Raw genomic sequence first — 17521 nt, 5'->3', positions numbered from 1 at the left:
GAACCAGCCTTGCATCCCAGGGATGAAGCCCACTTGATCATGGTGGATAAGCATTTTGATGTGCTTCTGGATTTGGTTTGCCAGTATTTTATTGAGGATTTTTGCATCGATGTTCATCAGGGATATTGGTCTAAAATTCTCTTTTTTTGCTGTGTCTCTGCCAGGCTTTGGTATCAGGGTGGTGTTGGCCTTATAAAATGAATTAAGGAGGATTCCCTCTTTTGCTATTGGTTGGAATAGTTTCAGAAGGAATGGTACCAGCTCCTCCTTGTACCTCTGGTAGAATTTGGCTGTGAATCTGTCTGGTCCTGGACTTCTTTTTGGTTGGTAGCCTATTAATTATTGCCTCAATTTCAGAGCCTGTTATTGGTCTATTTAGGGATTCAACTTCTTCCTAGTTTAGTCTTGGGAGGGTGTATATGTCCAGGAATTCATCCATTTCTTCTAGGTTTTCTAGTTGATTTGTGTAGAGGTGTTTATAGTATTCTCTGATGGTAGTTTGTATTTCTGTGGAGTCAGTGGCGATATCCCCTTTATCATTTTTTATTGCATCTATTTGATTCTTCTCTCTCTTCTTCTTTATTTGTCTTGATAGCAGTCTATCAATTTTGTTGATCTTTTCAAAAAAACCATCTCCTGGATTCATTGATTTTTTGAAGGGTTTTTTGTGTCTCTATCTCCTTCAGTTCTGCTCTGATCTTAGTTATTTCTTGCCTTCTGCTAGCTTTTGAATGTGTTTGTTCTTGCTTCTGTAGTTCTTTTAATTGTGATGTAATTGAATAATATCTTCTTTCTACCCACAATGGATCATCTCATTCATTTTCTAAAGTTCGTACACCATTTGGGGACCAATGGTCTAGTTTACACTGTTACAAACAGCTAGTTTGGCTCTTTATTATCTTTCTAGAGCTGATTAATTTTCTTGACTTGACCCTGGGATTTGGCCTAGTCTTCTTTGACATTACTGCCTGCTGATCTTGCTCCCTCTCTTTCCCCAAAGCTTGATGGACATAGAGAGCATGAGCTGTCCAGATATTGGCTCAGCCCTTCTTGATGGGCCCGTCCACTAGCACTGTGCTGCCCAGCTGTTTGCCACTTGTGGCCATTTAAATTTAAACAAATTACTGTGAAATCAGTTCCTCAGTCTCACTAGTCACATTTCAAGTGCTTAATAGCCACATGTGGCTAGTGGCTGGGTATAACAGAAAGTTCAACTGGGCAGTACTAGAAAGTTCTAGAAAGCTCTAGAATCTTTGCCTTTACCTGTCCTCTTCTTGTCCTTACACACTTATTACTAGTAGCCACTCTGACCTAGTTAGGGCTCCATTGGTGGTTCCATCTACTTGGTGATTCCTAAACCGGTAGACAAAGATTAGTTCATAGGATAATAGCAAAAAAGATGCTGAAGAAAAAAATATGAAGAGGCAAGAACAAAAGTGCTGAGATGGTATAGACTGGAAGGAAGAAGGCTGAGGGAGTCATTATAATGGTCTATAAATACATTAAAAAGATAATATAAAGGAGACAGTATTCCCATTAGTCAGCTTAGACCAAGCCAGAAGCATTAAGCTTAAGCTCCTTCAGAAAAAGAAAATTCAGGTTATTTAAGGCGAGAGAGGGCAGGGGGAAGGGGAGTGCTGCCGCCTCTAACACCAGTCAAGAGCCAGACGAGTTGCCAAAGTACAGGAAAGAATTTGCTTTGCTGGATCCACTCAAGGCTAAGACTTTCGTCCTATTTATGGAGAATGGTTTTTCACAACAATGAAATCAATTCTACTGAGAGACAGATGGGTTGATTACCAATCCTCTACAGGTTCTCTCCCAATGGAATAATTTAGAATAATCTCTGTGGATGTTGTCTCCACATATGCCCTTTACAAAATAGCAACTCTTATCATTTTGTACCTTTTACCTTCTTTTGTTTTTCTTAAACACCCCTCTGCTCCCACTGTGATCCCAAACTACACCTGCACCTGCCCCTGACTACCCTACTCAACATCCCCAGGCTGATCTACAGTCTGCAGTACCAGATTCTTTTCCAAAAGACAGTTTGTTCCCCTAGGATGAGTCATTCATAATTGTCCAATCTAATTGGTTTTGGTCTTAGCAGTTTGCTTAATTTTCATTGTTTAACAGGGATTCCAAAGGTGTTTTCTTTAAGACCCCAAGATAGATAACTTGTGTAGATCTAGGTTACTTCTGCAGTAAGCCTGAATATGAGTGTGTGTGTGTGTGTGTGTGTGTGTGTGTGTGTGTGTGTGTATTTAAAGGACATCTATATAGAAGTTATACTGTTGATTTTAGGGCAGAATTCTCTTCATCCATTGCCAAAAATACTATTTTATTTATCTTCCCCAGCTTTTCTTGTATCTTAAAACTATTTCTAGTAATAATGGTTGCTTGTCTAGGGTTACAGGAAAATTTGTGTTTTATAAATGTCCAAGTTTGATGAAGATACCTTGTGTGTAGTAAATATTTATAAATTTATACCAGAACTTTGCAATATAAAAGTTGATAAATGATGAATTAGTCATTATAATTGAGCCAAGAAAAAGATTCTTCTGACTGATCTTTGGAGCCAAACAAATGTTTTATAAAACAGGAAGATGATTCCAAGTCAGAAGTCACCAAATACACAGCATTTGAGTTATAATGAGGTCTTCTGTTCATACTTAAATAAACATTAGGAGAGCATATTTTGCATTTAATTGTCTTGCCCTAATTTTATGTTTTATCGGTGAACACCTAATTAGATTTAAACAACTACCTTGTCTAAAACTAGAAACTGTAATCAAAGTAGTTTTCAGTGGCTAACACACCCTAGGATTATCAAATGTCAAACTGAGACAAAAAGGATGTTAAGGAAGCTAACTTTCATCTCCTCTATTACAGAAACAAGGACACAGCACCCATGGATAACACCTTCTTAATGGTCAAACCAAATGGCCCTGGTTTTACTGGGGGTGGATTTCCTCTCAAGTCAACCAAGATGAAGTTCTAACCTGAAGCTGCTGGCTGGGTCCAGTTGAACAGCTCATGAAATCTGCTCTGGGACATTTTGGGGGAATCTCAAAGTCCTTGGATCATAGAATCGGTGCTGAGAATCCAGGATGGAAAGAAATGCAGAACTATTATAGTCACATACATATAAGAGGGATGGTGTTTTGTCTGGTCCACGTTGATATTAGCAAGATCATAATTCTCTGTTTTCAGTTAGGCTGACCTATTGCATGAAGCAAATCTTTTGTTGCTACCCCATTGATTGAAATGTACTAGACCTTAATTTCTTTATTATAGATATTGGTGTACTTGAAGGTTTTATATTTAAAAGTATTTTTGAAATGCAATGCATCCCCTCTCACCTTATTAACAAGAATCTATTTTAATTATTCCTCATTAACAAGTCATTGCATGAGACGAGAAAGAAGGACAAACTCTCAAGAATTTAAAAAGTGTTTTGAGAATGATTTCTATGTGGAATTTCTTTTCAGGCCTGGAGTAGGAAAATCTATTCCAAAGAGACACACTAATAAATACTTCATCATAAAAAATAAAGAAGAATCTTTGTAGAGATTTTGATCCTTGCTTTGGTAGAGTATGTAATTAAAGTTTAAAGCTACTGTGAGAGATGTTTAACAAGAGCATTTGATTCACAGGAACCAAGACCATGAAATGAGAGATTTGTGCTAGTCTCCTATCCTTTCTAGGCCTCCATCTTCCTCCCAGACTTGAGAACACAATTATTTAGCACAGACATCTGTTTGGCTCCCAGGCATTTTGAACCATTGAATCCACTGTGATTTCTTGTTGTTGAAGCCACAATTATTGGGACATCCATTCAATGTTTTCTCATTAAGAGGTTTCATTCAGTTACATCATGTGAGGACACTCTGGCCATCTCTCTCACAATAACTTGACCTCTGTATTTTAAAAAAATTTTTGAGGAGTAGCTCAGGGATGAACAAGCACAGTGTTAATGGATCATAACATTCTGTTTGTGCCAAGAGACCAAGATTTCCCTTATGCAGAGCCGGAGTGTTAATGACCTGAGATGTTTGTTTAGACCATACGTGGAGGTGGGACTTCAGAGGGACCTTCTGGATGTCCTGCGTCACCTTCAGTTCACTACATACCAGTCTCCACTCTTAGATGAGGTTCTCTAGAAGCAAACCAAAGACGTTGGTGTCAATGAAAGTGATGTATTATGAAGTGATCTGAGGAAAACCAGTAAGAGGATGGTGAAGTAAGATAGGGAAAGGAAGGAGGCTGAGAAAGATGCAATATTATGTCCAGTTCCATGATGGGAGACTTTGGCTCCATCTTGCAGGAGAGCTCTGGAGACATCTTAGAGTTGTCTCCAGGAGGAATGAGGGGCTGGGGTATATCTCCTATGCTGTCTGTCATTGGCCAAGGACTGCTCTGGAGGGTCCCCTCTGGTTCTCTCTCCCTGCAGGCAAAGCAGGCTTTGGCAGCTTGGTGGCAGCCCACAGACAGAGAACACAGGTGCTGACTGTTGGAGGTGAAAGTGGTTAAGGGCTCAGGGGGAAATGAGTTGGGCAGTGTCATCCTCTGCTTCTCCCAAATGGGCCCCGTGAGAGAATGCTTACAGATGGAAAGCAACCTCCAGTGTAGCTGATAATGTTTTGAAGAGGTGTGATCATCAGCTCTTTGGGCACCATACAGGGATATAGAGGATGGGACTGTACCCTAGAGAATTTACCAAGAGCATTTTAAACCTAAAAAAATCACAATGGGGCCATTTCCATTTTTGAAAATCACTGATGATATCTTCCCTCAGAGCCAACCATACTTTGCTTAGACAAAAGACTTTTGCAGGTAAGGCAAGGCAGTTATGACACATATACAACCCTGGAGATTTTTCTCATCTATTCTGAGGCATTTGGAAGCATAGTTGTAGCCCATTTTATTCTGAGTCCTTGGGTGTCTTCATAAGAGGTTCACTTCTATAGGGGAACGGAGTCTGATCTTTGGATCTATCTCAGAATGGCAAAGACTCTGGAGACAGATTCTGGGTTCAAATCCTGACTCATCATAACAACAGGTTGTTTTCAGGATTAAATGAGTTAATGCATGTAAGCTTAGAACAACGTCAGGCACATAGTATTGTTCAGTAAACATCTGCCATTATTACTATTACCTAAAAGATACCAAACATTTTGGAATTAGAGAAGAAAAGTTGTTACATAATACTTGTCACCTATAAAGGTGATTCTAATCCTCACTTAAAAGGTTAATGACACTAAAATGAAGCTGGATTTAGTAATGTGATATAAATAGAATATCTTGTAGAAATGTCACATTGTGTGCCTCATGAAAACTTCTGTATTTTTTTTTATAGTTGCCATCTGGGAACAAGTTGATCCTCCATCTTCAAAGTCAGAGCTTTCAGCCTTCCTCTGTTCACAGGAGGGAAAGAGCCTGGTGGTTTCTGGCTGCCATATTCTTCCTGTGTCTCTCCATGTAACAGAGCAAGATGATCAGCAGCTGCTGATGACAGACGTCCCATGAGCCAAGGGGGAAGAGGGCCTTGGGAGCTGACATAGCAGCTCCATCAGACTCAGTATGCTTGTGTTCAGATGGAGGAGGAGCGAATTAGGCTAGAAAAGGTGGAAGATACTGCACTGCCTCTCATTTACTGCACATCCTGACAGCCCAGGGTATTATAAGCAATAACTATTTAGATGCAGGTGTTACCACAGTAGCCGCAGCACAAAAATGAGCTGTTAAAAAACACCAAGATTTGCAAATCATTAAAGATAACTGTGAACTCACAGTGGGCTGAGGTGCTTTTAAAATCACAAATTTGAGCTGCATTGTAAAGCAACATTAGGAGACTGTACAGTAGCATAATTTTACCCTGGGGTTTTCAGAATTTCAGAAAGGAGTCCTGTTGCTAAACCATCCATTGACTCCTGGCTGGGCTGATGGGGAGCTGGTGCAGTTTCTCTGTTAATAGAGAGAGACATGATGAAGGGGACTCCCTGGTCATTATTTGCTGATCATAGCTTCTCAGCGACTATTCTTATAGCCAGGTTTTTATTGTGCTTACCTCTGAAGAATAGCTCAGGGCAAAGGTTTGTTGCTGTGATGAGCCATAGAGACAGCAGTAGTAGTCTTGCTAGGAAGAGATAGCAACACCTCTGCTTGTCATGGGCTATAATTTTGCTATAAAAACTTATCCAGGGCTGATAATTATCATTTGATTTCCTGACTTGCTCAGACAGATTCTGAAGTTTGACCTAGACCAAGACACCCATAGGAACATACTGTATAATGCATTTTGAGCATTATGGCATTTCAGGGCCTGGACAATTTGAGGAAATGTTCTCTCTCTTACAACATAATCAATTATATGGACATCTTGTTGGGACAGGAGTAAAGGGAGGGCATTTTAAAATGTTCAAATGGTAAAATAATTTAAAAATATGTCTCACTATTTTCTTTGTAGTAGACAGAAAATATTTTTATAGCATTGTCCATTTTTACCTTCCAATTCAATGCTGTTTTAGTATACCATTTCTCATATCTATTATTTAAAAGTTCCATTAGGGTTTTTAGATTCATTAGAATTTTATAACAGTATAAAATGTGATTATCAACAGGGTACCATTTTTCTTCTTTATAATTAAAAATAGATTTTGTTCTTACTTTAAAGTACATGATTGTTACAGAATATTAACAAATATAGATAAGCAAAAGGAAGAAAAAGGACGTCTGTAATCCTACCACTCATAGCTATTGTTTTTCTGGACTAACACTCATCTCATTCACACGGGTTGGCTGTATCAGTTGTTCAAACCTACCATTTCTTCTGATGGATCAATGCTTGTGCTTCCCATCATTAAATATTTTTAATGTCACCTTTGAAATATTACTGTTCTATACTTTTGAATATATCTTTCTGAACCTTTAAGTATATACTGTATAAGCATATAAGCATATATATGTATATATAGAGATAGATTTTCTTTTTAAAAATAAGCTTTATCAATATATAACCTACATATAAAAGGCACTTATTTTAAGTGTATAGCTTGGTAAGGTTTGACAAATGCATACATTCAAGTAACCACTGCCATAATCACCACCCCTCCAAAATGCCCCTTATGCCACTTGGCAAGTCAATATTGCCAGCCACCACCCAGCCCAAGTAACAATGGATCTGTTTTTTATTGTTATAGATTAGTTTTGTCTTTCTTAGAATTTTATATGAATGGAATTATACACTGTGTACTCTTTTGTGCCTGACTTTTATTTTCAGGAAGTAGTTTTTCGAGATCCATCCATGTTGTTGTGTGATCAGTAATTCACTGATTTATATTGTGGAGCAATATTCCATTGTATGCAAAAACACAATTGGTGTATTTTACCCGTTGGTGGGAATTCAAGTTATTTCTAGTGTTTAGCTATTCTGAATAAAGTTGCTATGAACATTCACATACGGGTCTTTATGTGGATATACATTATCATGTCTCTTGGGTAAATACCAAGGAATAGAATTGCTGGATCAAAGGATAATTGTATATTTAACTTGATAACTGTCAAACTGTTTGCCTGGTTGTACCATTTTTACTGACAATGAGTGTGGTCTCCAGTTGCTTCACATCCTTGTCAATACTGGTATCGACAGTACTTTTTTAAGCCATTGTTTTGGCTATATAGTGATACTTCATTATGGTTTATATTTGTGTTTCCTAATGACTAACAATGGTGAGCATATTTTCACGTAGCTTTGGCCATCAGTAAATCTTATTTTGTGAAGTGTCTTCAAATATTTAGCCCATTTTAAAATCATCTCATTGGCTGTAAAAGTTATTTGTGTAGTCTGGATACAAAACGTTTGTCAGATATGTGTATTGCAAATATTTTTGTTCAGTCTGTGGCTTACCTTTTCATTTTCTTTTTTTTCTTTTAATTATGATTTTAAGTTCTGGGATACATGTGCAGCATGTGCAGGTTTGTTACATAGGTAAATATGTGCCATGGTGGTTTCCTGCACCTATCAACCCATCACCTCGGTATTAAGCCAAGCATGCATTAGCTATTTTTCCTAATGCTCTCCCTTCCCCCACCCCACCCCCGACAGGCCCCAGTGTGTTGTTCCCCTCCTTGTGTCTGTGTGTTCTCATTGTTCAGCTCCCACTTGTAAGTGAGAACATGGGGTGTTTGGTTTTCTGTTCTGTGTTAGTTTGCTGAGGATAATGGCTTCCAGCTTCATCCACGTCCCTGCAAAGGACATGATCGCATTCCTTTTTATGGCTGTATAGTATTCCATGGTATATATGTGACACATTTTCTAGTCTATCACCGATGGGCATTTGGGTTGATTCCATGTCTTTGCTATTGTTAATAGGGCTGCAATGAACATATGCCTGCATGTATCTTTGTCACAGAATGATTTATATTCCTTTTGGTGTATACTCAGTAATAGAATTGCTGGACCAAATGGCATTTCTGGTTCTAGATCTTTGAGGAATCGCCACACTGTCTTACACAATAGTTGAACTAATTTACATTCCCACCAACAGTGTAAAAGCGTTCCTGTTTCTCTGCAACCTCACCAGCATCTGTTCTTTCTTGATTTTTTAATCTCCATCCTCACTGATGTAAAATGGTATCTCATTGTGGTTTTGATTTGCATTTCTCTAATGATTAGTGATGTTGAGCTTTTTTTCATATGTTTGTTGGCTGCGTGAATGTCTTATTTTGAGAAGTGTCTGGTCATGTCTTTTGCCTAATTTTAAATGGGGTTCTTTGTTTTATTCTTGTAAATTTGAGTTCTTTGTAGATTCTGGATATTAGACCTTTGTCAAATGGATACATTACAAAAATTTTCTCCCACTCTGTAGGTTGCCTGTTCACTCTGATGATAGTTTCTTTTGCTGTGCAGAAGCTCTTTAGTTTAATTAGATCCCATTTGTAAATCTTGCTTTTGTTGCCATTGCTTTTGGCCATTTCATCATGAAATCTTTGCCCATGCCTATTTCCTGAATGGTATTGCCTAGATTTTCTTCTAGGGTTTTTATAGTTTTGGGTTTTACATTTAAGCCTTTATTCCATTTTGAGTGAATTTTTGTATAAGATGTGAAGAAGGGATCTAGTTTCAATTTTCTGCATATGGATAGCCAGTTTTCCCAGCACCATTTATTAAATAGGGAATCCTTTCCCCATTGCTTGTTTTTATTAGGTTTGTCAAAGATCAGATGGTTGTAGATGTGGTCTTATTTCTGAGCTCTCTATGCTGTTCCATTGGTCTATGTGTCTGTTTTTGTATAAGTACCATGCTATTTTGGTTATTGTAGTCTTACAGTATAGTTTGAAGTCCAAGTAGCATGAGGCCTCCAGCTTTGTTCTTTTTGCTTAGGATTGTCTTGGCTATATGAGCCCTTTTTTCCGTACGGTTCCATATGAATTTTAAAATAGTTTTTTCTAATTCTGTGATGAATGCCAGTGGTAGTTTAATGGGAATAGCATTGAATCTATAAATCACTTTGGGTGGTATGGCCATTTTCACGATATTGATTTTTTCCTATCCATAAGCATGAAACATTTTTCCACTTGTTTGTATCCTCTTTGGTTTCCTTGAGCAGTGGTTTGTAGTTCTCCTTGAAGTCCTTCACTTCCCTTGTTAGCTGTATTCCTAGGTATTTTATTCTCTTTGTAGCAATTGTGAATGGGAGTTCACTCATGATTTGGCTTTCTGCTTGCCTGTTGTTGGTGTATAGGAATGCTTGTGACTTCTGCACATTGACTTTGTATCCTGAGACTTTGCTGAAGTTGCTTATCAGCTTAAGGAGTTTTGGGCTGAGGTAATGGGGTTTTCTAGATGTAGGATCATGTCATCTGCAAACAAAGAAAATTTGACTTCCCCTCTTCCTATTTGAATACACTTTATTTCTTTCTCTTGCCTGATTGCCCTGGCCAGAACTTCCAATACTGTGTTGAATAGGAGTGGTGAGAGAGAGCATCCTTGTCTTGTGCCAGTTTTCAAGAGGAATAATTCCAGCTTTTGCCCATTCAGTATGATATTGGCTGTGGGTCTGTCATAAATGGCTCTTATTATTTTGAGATATATTCCTTCAATACCTAGTTTATTAAGAGTTTTTAACATGAAGGCATGTTAAATCTTATCAAAGGCCTTTTATGCATCTATTGAGATAATCATGTGGTTTTTGTCTTTAGATCTGTTTATGTGATGAATTATGTTTATTGATTTGCATATGTTAAAACAGCCTTGAATCCCGGGAATGAAGCCAACTTGATTGTGGTGGATAAACTTTTTGATGTGCTGCTGTATTTGGTTTGCCAGTATTTTATTGAGAATTTTTGCACTGATGTTCATCAGGGAAGTTTTCTTTTTTTGTTGTATCTCTGCCAGGTTTTGGTATCAGGATGATGCTGGCCTCATAGAATGAGTTAGAGAGGAGTCCCTACTTTTCAATTGTTTGGCATAGTTTCAGAAGAAATGATATCAGCTCCTCTTTGTATTTCTGGTAGAATTCAGCTGTAAATCCATCTGGTCCTGGGCTTTTTTTGGTTGTAGGCTATTTATTACTGCCTTAACTTCAGAACTTGTTATTGGTCTTTTCAGGGATTCAGCTTCTTCCTAGTTTAGTCTTGGAAGGGTGTGATGGTTAATAGTAAGTCTCAACTTGATTGGATTGAAGAATACAAAGTATTGATCCTGGGTGTGTCTGTGAGGGTGCTGCCAAAGGAGATTAACATTTGAGTCAGTGGGCTGAAGGCAGACCCACCCTTAATCTGAGTGGACACCATGTAATCAGCAGTCAACACGGCTAGAATATAAAGCAGGCAGAAAAACATGAAAAGACTAGACTGGCCTAGCCTTCCAGCCTACATCTTTCTCCTATGCTGGATGCTTCCTGCCGTTGGACATCTGACTCCAAGTTCTTCAGTTTTGGGACTTAGACTGATTCTCCTTGCTCCTCAGCTTGCAGATGGCCTATTGTGGGACCTTGGGATCATGTGAGTTAATACTTAATAAACTCTCCTTTATATATCTCTCTGTCCTATTAGTTCTGTCTTTCTAGAGAACCCTGACTAATACAGATTTTGATACTAGGAGTGGTTCTAGAGGAACAGAATATAAAGATGGAGTTCTTTTGTTGGTTTTGGGGTTTCTGGAGTTGGCTGCTTAATACAATTAGAACCCAAAATGCTAAGGACTCTACTTCTAATAGTATGGAGAACACTGATTGTCCTTGGCATGTACTGTTTAGAAAATTATGCAAAATATATGCATTTGACACTCCTGATTCACTGCTTGTGAGGGGCAAGGTGTTTAGTGACTCTATACATAATACCTTTGACCATATGTGGAGAACCAAGGAACATAATGAAGCTGGTTGGTTGCTCCTAAGTTCAGTGGACAAAGTGATGAAAGAAAATGATGAACTCAGGGATTCTAACTCCCTGAGTTAGAATAAGGAGTTAAAATAGGAAGCAGATATTGAACCTCAACTCTGCTATGATTACCCTGAGTGAGACTCTTTATCTCCTGTAGAGAAAGAGCTGAAATTGTGGAAAAATAAACACAAGCTCTTATCATGCAAGTGGCTGAACTGCAATGAAAAGTGCATGCACAGCCTCACCAGATGTCTACTGTTAAAGTGAGGGCATTGATTGGAAATGTATGGGACCCTGAAACTTGGAATGGGGACATGTGGAAGGACCTTGATAAAGCTGGGGACACTGAGTTTGTAAACTCTTCTGAACCTTTTTTGTCAGAAGGAATAGCTTCCCACATACCCAGTAGTGGCAACATCCCCTCCCCGACTCATGCTGCCATCAGCCTTTCCACATTTATCTGAGGAGATAAACCCTGTGCTGCCTGAGGCAACAGTGATGGCCTCCCCTGAGGCAGTTGCCAGGCAAAATAATGTTGATTCTCCTCAGGAGCCATCCCCAACACCCCTGTTTGCTTCTAGACCTATAACTAGACTAAAGTTCCAGTGAGCCCCTGGAGGTGAGGTTGAGAATGTGACCCATGAGGAGATGTGCTACACTTGAAAAGAACTGTTTGAGTTCTGTAATTTATATAAACAGCAATCTGGAGAACAGGCTTGGGAATGGATATTAAGGGTATGGAATAATGGTGGAAGGAACAGAGAGTTGGATCAGGCTGAATGTATTGATTTGGGCCCACTAAGTAAAGACCCTGCATTTAATGTTGCAGCTTGGGGAGTTATAAGAGGTTCTAATAGTTTATTTGCTTGGTTAGCTGAAATATGGATTAAAAGATGGCCCACCATGAGTGAGTTGGAAATGTCTGATCTCCCTTGATTTAATGTAAAGGAAGGGATCCAAAGGCTTAGGGAGATTGGGATGGTAGAGTGGATTAGTCACTTCAGAGCTACTCGTCCCAGCTGGGAGGGTCCAGAAGATATACCCTTGACCAATGCCTTGTGAAATATATTTGTGAGGGCAGCACCTGCATCTTTGAAGAGCCCTGTAATTGCTCTTCTGTGTATGTCAGATCTAATAGTGGGAACCGTAGTCACTCAACTACAAAATTTAAATACAATGGGAATAATTGGATCCCAAGGTGGCAGGGGCCAAGTGGTGGCACTCAACCATCAAAGACAAGGTGGGCATAGTTACAGTAATGGACAGTAGAGGCAAAGTGGCAATCAGAATAGTCTGACTTGTGTATAGCTCTGGCATTGGCTAATTAATCATGGTGTTCCTAGAAGTGAAATTGATAGGAACCCTACTGCATTTCTACTTAATTTATATGAGCAGAAAACTTGTAAGTTGAATGGACAAAAGACTAATTTGAATTACAATCATGGCCTCACAATCAATTTCCAGACTTCAGCCAGTTTGCAGACCCAGAACCCCTTCAATGAAGGAAAGGCCAGGTCCCCTGGGGGAAGGACCCTACTACACTAACGACAATTTACGCTGTTAGTCTTTCTCCCATCCTTCCCCAAGGAGACCTCTGGCCTTTTACCAGGGTAACTGTGCACTGGGGAAAGGGAAATGATCAGACATTTCGAGGACTACTGGACACTGGCTCTGAGCTGACGCTGATGTCAAAACGTCATTGTGGTCCCCCAGTTAAAATAGGGGCTTATGGAGGTCAGGTGATTAATGGAGTTTTAGCTCAGATTTGACTTACAGTGGGTCCAGTGGGACCCCGGACTCATCCTGTGGTCATTTCCCCAGTGCCAGAATGCATAATTGGTATAGACATACTTAGCAGCTGGTAGTACCCCCACATTGGCTCTCTGGCTGGTAGGGTGAAGACTATTATGGTGGGAAAGGCCAAATGGAAGCCATTAGAGCTGCCTCTACCTGTGCAGAAGACAGATGGATCTTGGAGAATGACAGTGGATTGTCATAAGCTTAACCAAGTGGTGATTCCAATTGCAGCTGCTGTACCAGATGTGGTTTCATTGCTTGAGAAAATTAACACATCTCCTGGTACCTGGTATACAGCTATTGACTTGGCAAATGCCTTTTTCTCCATTCCTGTCCATAAGGCCCACCAGAAGCAATTTGCCTTCAACTGGCAAGGCCAGCAATATGCCTTTACTGTCCTACCTCAGGGGTGTATCAACTCTCTGGCTTTGTGTCATAATCTTATTCGGAGAGACCTTGATCACCACGCTTCCTCAAGATATCACACTGACCCATTACATTGATGACATCATGCTGATTGGATCCAGTGAGCAAGAAGCAGCAAGCACACTGTACTTATTGGTGAGACATTTGCATCCCAGAGGATGTGAAATAGATCAGACTAAAATTCAGGGACCTTGTATTTCAGTAAAGTTTCCAGAGGTCCAGTGGTGTGGGGCCTATTGAGATATTCCTTCTAATGTGAGGGGAAAGTTGCTGCATTTGGCCCCTCCTACAACCAAGAAAGAGGCACAATGCCTAGTGGGCCTATTTGGATTTTGGAGGCAACACATTCCTCCTTTAGGGGTGTTACTCTGGCCCATTTATTGAGTGACCCAAAAGGCTGCCAGTTTTGAGTGGGGTCCAGAACAGGAGAAGGCTCTGCAACAGGTCCAGGCTGCTGTGCAAGCTGCTCTGCCACTTGGGCCTTATGACCCAGCAGATCCAATGGTGCTTGAGGTGTCAGTGGCAGATAGGGATGCTGTTTGGAGTCTTTGGCAGGCCCTCATAGATGAATCACAGCAGAGGCCTCTAGGATTTTGGAGAAAGGCTCTGCCATCTTCTGCAGATAACTACTCTCCTTTTGAGAGACAGCTCTTGGCCTGTTACTGGGCTTTGGTGGAAACTGAACATTTGACTATAGGTCACCAAGTCACCTTGCAACCTGAACTGCCTATCACGAACTGAGTGCTTCTATCACGAACTGAGTGCTTTCTGACCCATCTAGCCATAAAGTGGGTCATGCACAGCAACATTTTATCATCAAATGGAAGTGGTATATATGTGATCGGGTTCAAGCAGATCTTGAAGGCACAAGTTACATGAGGAAGTGGCTCAAATGCCCATGGTTTCCACTCCTGCCACCCTGCCTTCTCTTCTCCAGCCTGCACCGATGGCCTCATGGGGAGTTCCCTAACAGCAGTTGACAAAGGAAGAGAAGACTAAGGCCTGGTTCAGAGATGGCTCTGCATGATATGCAAGCACCACCTGAAAGTGGACAGCTGCAGCACTGCAGCTCCTTTCTAGGACATACTTGAAGGACAGCAGTGAAGGGAAATCTTCCCAGTGGGCAGAACTTCGAGCAGTGCACCTGGTTGTGCACTTTGCAGGGAAGGAGAAATGGCCAGATGTGTGATTATATACTGATTCATGGGCTGTAGCCAATGGTTTGGCTGGATGGTCAGGGACTCGGAAGAGGCATAATTGGAAAATTGGTGACAAATTTGGGGAAGAGGTATGTAGATGGACTTCTCTGAGTGGTCAAATACTGTGAAAATATTTGTATCCCATGTGAGTGCTCACCAATGGGTGACCTTAGCAGAGGAGGATTTTAATAATCAAGTGGATAGGTTGACCCATTCTGTGGACACCACTCAGCCTCCTTCCCCAGCCACCCCTGTCATTGCCCAATGGGCCCATGAACAAAGTGGCAATGGTGGCAAGGATAGAGGCAACACATAGGCTCAGCAACATGGACTTCCACTCACCAAGGTTGACCTGGCTATGGCCACTGCTGAGTGCCCAGTTTGCCAGCAGCAGAGACCAACACTGAGCCCTCGATATGGCACCATTCCTCGGGGTGATCAGCCAGCTAGCTGGTGACAGGTTAATTATATTGGACCTCTTCCATCATGGAAAGGGCAGAGGTTTGTCCTCACTGGAATAGACACTTACTCTGAATATGGGTTTGCCTATCCTGCATGCAGTGCTTCTGCCAAGGCTGCCATCTGTGGACTCATGGAATGCCTTATCCACCGTCAAGGTGTTCCACACAGCATTGCCTCTGACCAAGGCACTCACTTTATGGCTAAGGAAGTGCGGCAGTGAACTCATGCTCATGGAATTCACTGGTCTCATTGTGTTCCCCATCATTCTGAAGCAGCTGGATTGATAGAATGGTGGAATGGCCTTTTGAAGTCACAATTACAACACCAACTAGATGACGATACTTTGCAGGGCTGGGGCAAAGTTCTCCAGAAGGCCATGTATGCTCTGAATCAGCATCCAATATATGGTACTGTTCCTCCCTTAGCCAGGATTCAAGGGTCCAGGAATCAGGGGTGGAAGTGGAAGTGGCACCACTCACCATCACCCCTAGTCATCCACCAGCAAAATTTTTGCTTCCTATTCTTGCAACATTACGTTCTGCTGGCCTAGAGGTCTTAGTTCCAGAGGGAGGAATGCTGCTGCCAGAAGACATAACAATGATTCCATTAAACTGGATGTTAAGATTGCCACCTGGACACTTTTGGCTTCTCCTACCTTTAAGTTAACAGGCTAAGAAGGGAGTTACAGTGTTGACTGGGGTGATTGACCCAGATTATCAAGATGAAATCAGTCTACTACTCTGCAACAGAGGTAAGGAAGAGTATGCATGGAATACAGGAGATCCATTAGGGCATCTCTTAGTATTCCCATGCCCTGTGATTAAGGTCAATGGGAAACTACAACAGCCCAATCCAGGCAGGACTACAAATGGCCCACACCCTTCAGGATTGAAGGTTTGGGTCCTCCAGCAGGAAAAAAAGACACGACCTGCTGAGGTGCTTGCTGAAGGCAAAGGGTAGTAGAGAGGGTAGTAGAATGGATAGTAGAAGAAGGTAGTCATCAGTACCAGTTAGGACCATGTGACCAACTGCAGAAATGAGGACTGTAATTGTCATGAGTATTTCCTCCTCCTTTTGTTAAAAACATGTTTGGGCATTTATATACTTGTACTAAGAAAATATCTTCATTTTATTTCCTTTTCATATCAACGTTTAAGTATTGTTAACTTTATGTAATAGTATTTGGGTTGGGGATTGGTGCGTTTCTGGTTCATAACAGTTCACACCAAGGACTATCAGTGTTTTCCATACTATTAGAAGTAACAGTCCTTAGCATTTTGGGGTCTAATCATATTAAGCAGCCAACTCCAGAAACCCCAAAACCAATGAAATAATTGCCTCCTTAATATTCTGTTCTTCTAGAACCACTTCTAGTATCGAAATCTGTGTTAAGGTTCTCTAGAGGGACAGAACTAATAAGATGCATATATATATATGTGTGTGTGTGTGTATATATGTGTGTGTGTATATATATATATTCCCCTTTATATACATATAAATATGTATGGCCGGGCGCTGTGGCTCACGCCTGTAATCCCAGCACTTTGGGAGGCTGAGGCGGGTGGATCACGAGGTCAGGAGATTGAGACCATCCTGGCCAACATGGTGAAACCTAGTCTCTACTAAAATACAAAAAAATTAGCCAGGTGTGGTGGCATGCGCCTGTAGTCCCAGCTACTTGGGAGGCTGAGGCAGGGGAATCGCTTGAACCTGGGAGGTGGAGATTGTAGTGAGTCGAGATCACGCCACTGCACTCCAGCCTGGTGGCAGAGCAAGACTTCATCTCAAAAAAAAAAAAAAAAAAAGTATATAAAGGGGAGTATGTATACAAAGGGGAGTGTGTGTGTGTGTGTATGTGTATATATATATTCCCATATATATATGGGAGTATATTAAGTATTAACTTACACAATCACAAGGTCCCTCAATAGGCCATCTGCAAGCTGAAGAGGAAGGAGAGCCAGTCTGAGTCCCAAAACTGAAGAACCTGGAGTCTGATATTTGAGGGCAGGAAACATCCAGCATGGGAGAAAGATGTAGCCTGGGAAGCAAGGCTAGTCTCTCACGTTTTTCTCCCTGCTTTATATTTGCTGGCAGCTGATTAAGGGTGGATCTGTCTTCCCCAGCCCACTGACTCAAATGTTAATCTCCTTTGGCAACACCCTCACAGACACACCCAGGATCAAGACTTTGTATCCTTCAATCCAATCAAGTTGACACTCACTATTAACCATCACATTGCACTAGCC

General features: G+C 40.8%; 1 protein-coding gene across 2 annotated transcripts in view; it reads left to right on the top strand.

Moving 5' to 3' along the window:
* The window catches only part of LOC105478303 (cilia and flagella associated protein 58), a 119514-nt gene extending 112056 nt beyond the window's left edge, over positions 1-7458 (top strand). For both annotated transcript variants that reach the window (XM_024791788.2, XM_011735418.3), the window contains exon 18: positions 2893-7458. In XM_024791788.2, the coding sequence (XP_024647556.1) occupies positions 2893-3001 (109 nt within the window). In that variant the 3' untranslated portion in view covers positions 3002-7458. The remainder of the gene's footprint in view (positions 1-2892) is intronic.
* The last annotated feature ends 10063 nt before the right edge of the window (positions 7459-17521 follow it).

Source organism: Macaca nemestrina, chromosome 9 (assembly GCF_043159975.1).
Source record: "Macaca nemestrina isolate mMacNem1 chromosome 9, mMacNem.hap1, whole genome shotgun sequence".
NCBI classification, from domain to species: Eukaryota; Metazoa; Chordata; class Mammalia; order Primates; family Cercopithecidae; genus Macaca; species Macaca nemestrina.
This window is presented reverse-complemented; position numbering and strand designations above follow the sequence as displayed.